We start from the raw sequence: 8,163 nt of genomic DNA, 5'->3' as shown, positions 1-8,163 counted from the left end.
TTTAGCGACGGACACCAGGGGAGGGGAGGCCAATGTCTGTTCGCGTCTTCAGACCCTTTCCCCATCCCTCCTCCTTCCCAGTCTATCCCTTCTCAGGCCTTCAAGGCACAAAATTCCTGAAAGCCCCAGACTCTCACCTCAGTCATCCTTGGCGCCGCCTCCTAACTCTCCCTCCCCCATTCCCCAAAGCCCTGGAATTGGGGAAGGGTCTTCCCCTTCCTGACTTCCAAGACCCCTTCCTTGTTCCTCCGCGCCCATTCCTATCAGTTCTAAATCCAGGAAAGACGATCTTCCAGGCACTAAAGCTGAAAATGTGGGGACTCTGCCTACGATCCTTGGTCCCCCGAGACCCTCCAATTACCTCTCCGCTGTAACCTTTGAGTCCTCCTCTCCCGAGTCCCCCGCCTCCAAAACTGGGATTTGGGCTGTCTTACCGCCCCCGGACCCTGTGCCTTCTCCCCCTCCCCCGTACTCACCCCAAGTCGAGGCGGGGCGGGGATGGGGGAATCCGGGATTAGCGATGGGGGGAGGGGTGACCCAGCCCCGCAGCTCTGGGCAGCGAGAGGCTGCGGAGGAGGGTAGTGACATCATCGCCGGAGGAGGGGCAGCCCAGCTCCCCCCAACCCGGGGAATCCCAAGGGTAGAGAAGAACAGGAGATTAAGTGTGCGGGAATGGTATCTCCTCCCCTTAGAACAAGGGTTGGAAAATCCTTTACGATTTCAGCCACCCCCCACTGCCACCTGTCGCTGCCGTCGCGACCTGTCGCCTCCCACGCGTGTTGTGGCTGCGCCCGCCCCCGTTAGGACGTGAACACCGCCTAGACTACAACGTCCGTGATGCTCCGCGGCGTCGAGTGCATTTGAGGAGAGGCAGTGTAGGCGAGAGGCTTCATGGGTTTCGTAGTATAGGACCCTCGCACCAGTGTGCGCCTTGGAGAGGAATGATACCTTTCTCCTTCCTTTCTTTCTCAACTCCAGAGAGCCGGACACTAACTTTTTTCTGAAAAAAATCACGCGCTTAAAAAAAAAAGGGGGGCTTCCCTGGTGGCGCAGTGGTTGAGAGTCCGCCTGCCGATGCAGGGGACACGGGTTCGTGCCCCGGTCAGGGAAGATCCCACATGCCGCGGAGCGGCTAGGCCCGTGAGCCATGGCGGCTGAGCCTGCGCGTCCGGAGCCTGTGCTCCGCAACGGGAGAGGCCACAACAGTGAGAGGCCCGCGTACCGCAAAAAAAAAAAAAAAAAAAAAAAAAAAAAAAAAAAGGAAGAGACCCAGGTAAGTTTAATAGAAATAGATTTTTACTGAGTATCGGGGGATGCGCATGCGCATAACCAGGGCCTCAACCGGAGAACTGCGCCTGCGCAAGCCCACGCTTTCACTGTCCTGCTCCACGAGCTCGAGCGCGCCCAAGCCCCGCTCTCGCCCCGCTTTTCCTGTCGCCACGGTCGAAGACGGCCACGTAGCTGCCCAAGAAGACATCGCCCCGCAGAGGGGCCCTGCGGGCGGAGGCATGTCCAGAGCCTGGAAGCCAGACAAGCAGAGACGGACGCCACCCCGAGGAATCTACAGGGCGACAAGACGGATCACAGGTGTCGTGTCACGCCCACCGGTGTTCCTTCTTCCTACGAGCCAGAGCTTCGCCCCGCCCACTACCGTGGGCACTAGAAATGTTTATGTGGTTCCTGCTTGGCCCTAGTGATGTCTCACTCCCAGCCCCACCCTCTCAACCCGTCACTGACGGGTCATTGTGACTGCCACCTACCTGGATGAGTCCTGGGCCGTGAGGTTAAACCAGACCCCGCCAAGGAGGAAGGAGACTGGAGGGAGCGTTGGGATTTTCGAGCACTGGTTGAGGTACTGAGGGAAAAGAGGAGCAAGTAGAGACGAGGGAGTCCTTCTTTGCTCAAATTCTTTCCATGACTCCAAGTGCAACAGGGAAATGTCCGTTTTGAGCAGCTAGGTATTCAGGACCTTGTGTGGTCAGGCTCTACTGTCTTCTGTAGCCTTATTGGCTTTTCCCTCACTCCTATATAGTTGTTGCCACTTCCCCTAGGCTCCCATTTGATCAAAACCTCTTTTCCTCTCATTGAAAATCAAAAACTGGTGGCCCACGGGCCATACTGGGCCTATATGTGTATGTAATTAGTCTTATACTAATTATAAGTTTACTCACTCTCATCCTGTCCTGTCCCCGGAGTCACTTAGAGTAGACACTTGGGAGGTGTCCTCGCTTCCCCTCACTAACCCCTGGCCTGTCACTCACAAGATCCAGTGTTTTCAGCCCGTGCATACCTCTTAGCCATGCGATTCCCACCCGCAGGCCAGAGCATCCTGCCCAATGTCCACCATTAAATCCCTATTAGCCTCCCCAGCGCACACCCACCAGACACCAGGTCCTCACCTCCCCCATTAGCAGGGGGACTCCCCCAGTGGCTGCCTGCAGGGCCCGGATCGCCTCAGTGGGTCCCGTGATGAGAGACGTGCCTGTGTCCAGAATGGCAGCACAGCCCCGGGCACGAAGAGTAAGCCCTGTGCCAACCTCCACACTGTGAAGCAGAAGGAGGCAGTCATTAGAGCCAGCATCCTAGGAGGCCAGACCCCCAGCCCCCTCCTCCTGCAGAGCCAGGAGTCCCGGCCCACAATCCCTCCTCCATCAGACCTAGGAGTCTCGGTCCTCGGCTCCCTTCACACCAGGACACTGGATTTTAGGCTCTAGCCCACTCCTCCCAGACCTAGGAGGCCAGGTTCCTCACCACTCCATGTGGATCTGCCAGTAGGCAGGGATCGTGACTAACACAAAGGTGAGGGGTGGGATGTAGTGTGCTGGGTCCGAGCCACCCAGGACCAGCTCTCCACCATCAGCTGCCTCAGGGTCCCTGCAGAGGCAGACAGCTGTAGGTGTCGTGGGCATTTCTCCTGCCAGCCGCAGGAGTGGCCAAGGGAGGGACTTCTGCCAATGGGGTGGTGTCTGGGTTCTAGGTGGGATAGTGGGATGCAGGCAGAGCCTTGATGTTGGGACTGGAAGCAAGGCAAGAAGTGAAGAGAAATGGGGCTTTTCTTGGTGGAGGTTAGGATTTTAGGGTCTTGGGAGCTTCCTGAAGTGGGCATAGGACTTCTTGATTTGACTGTAGAAGGTAGAACTTTTGGGGGGAGTGGAGCATTGAGGTTTCTGAATTGGCCTTGGTAGGCGTGATTGTGAGGAATCAGTCTCCCCGAGTGGATGACGAGACTTTGTGAACTGCATGTCTAGAACTTCCGGGGAATTAGACTTCCTCAGTGGGCTGAAAGTGATAGGAAGGCGGGGGGTGGGGGCGGCACTTCCTGGAAGTGTGGAAGGTCAGGATCTACTAAGAGGTGTGGGGGGGGGATTCCCTGGCTGTCCAGTGGTTAGGACTCCGCCCTTCCACTGCAGGGGGCAAAAGTTGCAGCCAAAAAAAAAAAAAAAAAGAGGTGGGTGGGACTTCCTGGGTTGGACGTCCGGATAACTGAAGGGGCACAGAATTTCCTGCCTGGAGACTGCCTGGATAACAGCTTGGGCTTTCTAAACATAAGTTTTAAGCTTCCTAAAAGGTAAATGTAACTTCTTAGATTAAAATGGGCAATTCCTGACTTCTGACATGTGTTCTCCAATGGAATTGGGATTTCTTTACGGTGAAGATGGGGTTCTTAAATTCAGTATTTGATGGGGTAGGGCATGGAATTTCCTGGTTTGAGTTTGAAACATGGAACGTTTTAAGTGATGGTGAGTTTCTTTAGTGGGTCTTAAGGGGTTGCTTAGTGAGTGGAACTTATGAATAGGGTTCATGTGTTTCTTATATTGGGGCGGTGACTTCCTGAAGGAGGGCAGAACTTCCTTCTTGGGGCTAGGACTCAGAGGAAGGTAGACCCTCCGCCATTCCCTGGTGAGGTAGAAGGAGGAGACAGGCTTATCCAGAAGCCCCTGGTCCACCAGTCTATCCAGCGGGGGCCGAACTCCTCCCACAGCCAGAGCGGGAAAACCGAGGCCCAATATCCCATCGAAGTGGGCAAATGTGAAGACCAGGCTGGGCTCCCACAGGGCCTCCCCAAAAATCACCGATGCACCTGTGAGTCCCCCAATCTGGGGTAGATTCAAATGGAGTAAGTTACTTCCGGGAGGACATTACCTACATGTCTCTGAAGTCTCCCAAACCAAGGCATGAATCCCAGGTCTGGGGACATCTGTAAACGACTCCAACTGCCTAGGAAGCTTTGCCTTGTAACTTGAGAAGGCCCACCCCTGTCTGGGAAGCCCCGCCCTCGTCCCCAGGAAGCCCTGCCTCGCAATTCAAAAGCCCCATCCGTTTACCCTGGAGGCCCCGCCTCTTCAAGCCCCTCCCTAAACCAGATAATCTTAGAGGTGGGCTTCTCCCAGGCTCAAGCCTTCCCGGGGCCAAGGTCACGCACAGTCAGCTCGTCCTCACTCAGGATGCCTTCTAGGCGGCCAGTTCAGTATTGAATGGCAAACTTGGTCCCATTGGGCCGGAAGGAGCTGGAGGCTTTGGGGTTGAAGCGGTGGTGGAGACATCTCTGGGGACCCGTGTGGACCCAGGCGTCCTGCGGCTCCGTTTTCTTTCCCCGAGACTGCGCCCTGTTCACTGCCTACTTCCAGGTTTGAGAGGTGACTAAGACACGGAGTTTCTTGGTGGGTGATGTGGGAGTGATGGGTGGTATTTTGGGAGGAATGTGCCAAATATTTTGGTAGGGTCGCCGGAAGTATTGGCGTGCCTCACTCCCGACTTCGGTGCTGGTGGAGAGTCTCCTGTGCCCCTCCCTTACCCATTCTTTACTTATAACTTTCACTTCATTTTTTCTCATTAACCACAAGAGTTTTCTGGGGCAAACAAATGTATGGGCGGGACGTTTGTGAAAGGTCTGGGGGAAGGAAGAGAGGGTCAGACCAGACGTCTTCTGCCCCATATTAAGTGGGACTGCCAAAGTGTCAGGACCCCTGATTCCTATTGTTTTATTTGGAAAATACTGAAACACACAAAAAGTCCATAGCCCTACCACCATTGAAAAAGCATAAAAATAATTTGCAGTGTCTCTCTGTCTGCCCCCTTTTCCATAATTAAGTTTCTCAAATATTTAGGAGCACCCAAAAACCCAGTTTAAAAGTGCCCTAGATTTCTGGGTACCACCCTCAGAGATTCTGATTCCAGAGGCCTGAGACAGAGCCCAAGAATCTGCGGGAAAAGCAATTCATTTACATTATTACAACTGTGTTAATGTTATTTCCATTTACAAGGACTGGGTAGACCTAGAGGAAAGCAAACTTGGGAGAGTGTACTAGTTAGTTAATGCTGTGTAAAAATCACCCCCAAACTGAGTGATTTAAGGCAGAAATAATCATTTATTATTATTTGGGGGGGGGGCTTTCTGCGTTAAAAATTTGTAAGTAGCTTGACCATGCAGTTCTGGCTCATAGGGTTGCAGACAGATGTCAGCTGAGGCTGCTGTCATCTGAAGGCTTCAGTAAGGCCAGAAGGTCCGCTTTCAAAATGGTTGGGGCCCCACCTCTTGAACTTGGGTATCCTTTAGGATGTTGTAGCAGGAAAGTCCCTTAGGTAGATGCTGGAGGAAAGTGATCTTTAGGGCGAAGTTGCAAAGAGGGAGGGCCTAGGACCCGCAAGTTTCAGGAAGCATCCTCAGCAGCACCGCGGGGAAGTGTGGGCATTCAGTGAAGAGGAATCCTAAAGGAACAAAGGCTTAAGCATTGTACAAAGAATGATGCAAGAGAGAGAAGGAAACATTGCAAGAGAGAACGTTTTGAATAGGGAGAGGAGAAGGGATTCAGTGCCTATGTGGAGGGGTTGGCCTCTTACAGATTGTCCAAACATGGTCATGGGAGGGACAGCAGTGTACCTCTGAAGGTGAGCTAGTAGTGTCCCCAAGGCAAGCATGGGGACGTTTCTTTCTGACTGCTTCTAGTTTTTTCAGCAAAAGAAGAAGTGAGAACGAAAAGGGCGAGGGCTTCTAGAGGTTTAGAGAAAGAAGGTGAGAAAATGATTTCTTAGGGACTGGAGAAGAAAACTGTGACAGCCTTGCAGTTTGGTTCTGAGTGTTTGCAGTCACACATCTGAAGTGTGTCCACTCGCAAGCTCAGCTGGGTGAGAGCAGGCCCACAGAGGCAGTGAGTTCATTTTAACCAGAGTTGGGGTTTCGCCAGGCAAGTATGACTGAGGGAGAAAGAGTAAGGGCATTAATGTTGTTTGTGCAACGGCACGATTATGGTGGTTGACCACAGAATCTATGCAGCCTAGGGAAGGGAGGACATGAGAGATAAGGGAAACAGGAAAAAAAGGGTAGGATCAAAGGATCAGAGGTACCAAAGGCATTACAGAATTGAAAGGCCCTATATGATTAGGCCGCGTCCCCTCCCTGACATCATCTCTTCTCACTCCCCCTCCTTCACTCTTGGCTGTGCCTCAAACATCCCAGACATACTCCTGCCTCAGGGCCTTTGCACAGGCTGTTCTGTCCAAGTGTTTCCCCTCCAGAAAACCTTACTCACTCCCCCTCCTTCAAATCTTTGCTTAAATGTCACCTTCTTAGTGAAGTCTACCCTGTTTACCCTATTGAATATGTCAACCATCCTCCCCCGGAATTTCCAATCTCCTTTACCTGTATCTATTTTTTCCCCATAGCACTTGACATCTTCTAACATTTCATTAACTGAAATTAACACGACATAATTAATGTCATCAGCAGTAAACCACGTGCTTCTTAGAATCAGTGATACTTTTTTTTTTTTTTTTTTGCGGTACACAGGCCTCTCACTGTTGTGGCCTCTCCCGTTGTGGAGCACAGGCTCCGGACGCGCAGGCTCAGCGGCCATGGCTCATGGACCCAGCTGCTCCATGGTATGTGGGATCTTCCCGGACCGGGGCACGAACCCGTGTCCCCTGCATCGGCAGGCGGACTCTCAACCACTGTGCCACCAGGGAAGCCCAGTGATACTTTTTAATTAATAAATTTATTTATTTTTGGCTGCGTTTGGTCTTCATTGCTGCGCGCAGGCTTTCTCTAGTTGCTGCGAGCAGGGGCTACTTTTCGTTGTGGTGCGCGGGCTTCTCATTGCGGTGGCTTCTCTTGTTGAGGAGCTCGGGCTCTGGGCATGCGGTCTTCAGTAGTTGTGGCCCGCGGGCTCAGTAGTTGTGGCTCGTGGGCTCTAGAGTGCAGGCTCAGTAGTTGTGGCGCACGGGCTTAGTTGCTCCACGGCATGTGGGGTCTTCTCGGACCAGGGCTCAAACCCGTGTCCCCTGCATTGGCAGGCGGACTCTCAACCACTGCGCCACCAGGGAAGTCCCAGTGATACTTTCTATACTGGTGATTTACTTATTATCTTTAACATTTGTTTCCCCATTAGAATCTGATCTCCAGAACGTCAGGGATCTTGGTCTGTTTCACTTGCCACTCTGTCCTCAGCACCTAGGACAGCGCCTGGCATCTTGCAAAGGGTCAATAAATATTTTTAACAACCCACTTTGAGCACTCGTTGCGCTGAGGGATTTCCCTAACACAGCAGATGGAGGGCCAGTTTCTCTACAGTAACTCTCCCCACATCTCCCCCTCCTCTGTCTCAGCAGTTGGAATACTCAGTCTTTTTCTTTTCTTTTCTTTTAAATTTTATTTATTTATTTATTTTTGGCTGCGTTGAGTCTTCGTTGCTTCGCGCGGGCTTTCTCTAGTTGCAGCTACCGGGGGCTACTCTTTGTTGCGGTGCGCGGGCTTCTCTTGTTGCGGAGCGCAGGCTCTATGCGCGCGGGCTTCAGTAGTTGTCCCAGACCAGGGCTTGAACCCGTGAACCCCTGCATTGGCAGGCGGATTCTCAACCACTGCGCCACCAGTGAAGCCCAGAATACTCAGTCTTGACACCTCAGAGTCCCCCCACCCCAACCTGGCTTTTGCATCTTCCGGCCCCAATTTTTTTTTTTTTTTGGCCGTGCTGCGCGGCATGCTGGATCTCAGTTCCCCGACCAGGGATCGAACCCGTGCCCCCTGCAGTGGAAGCAAGGAGTCTTACCCACTGGACCACCAGGGAAGTCCCCGGTCCCAATTCTTACTCTCTAAGATTAAGTGGTTTCTGAAAGGTCCTGCCTGCAAATCCATAAATGCTCACACGGTGGTTGTGTGGGCCTATTTTC

At 52.8% G+C, this 8,163-nt stretch overlaps 1 protein-coding gene across 1 annotated transcript; it reads right to left on the bottom strand.

The window, feature by feature from the left end:
* Nucleotides 1–1,064: 1,064 nt before the first annotated feature.
* On the bottom strand, nucleotides 1,065–5,856 carry NAPSA (napsin A aspartic peptidase). Its single transcript, XM_060000627.1, is given in 8 exon segments — nucleotides 1,065–1,489; nucleotides 1,492–1,561; nucleotides 1,757–1,855; nucleotides 2,400–2,544; nucleotides 2,752–2,874; nucleotides 3,892–4,097; nucleotides 4,424–4,546; nucleotides 5,842–5,856. Coding segments are annotated over 8 exon segments (897 nt in total). The 3' UTR covers nucleotides 1,065–1,373.
* Between the last annotated feature and the right edge of the window lie 2,307 nt (nucleotides 5,857–8,163).

The sequence above is a fragment of the Delphinus delphis genome, chromosome 20 (assembly GCF_949987515.2).
Source record: "Delphinus delphis chromosome 20, mDelDel1.2, whole genome shotgun sequence".
Lineage (NCBI taxonomy): Eukaryota > Metazoa > Chordata > Mammalia > Artiodactyla > Delphinidae > Delphinus > Delphinus delphis.
The sequence above is the reverse complement of the archived record's forward strand: the minus strand, read 5'-3'. Positions and strand labels throughout refer to the sequence as shown.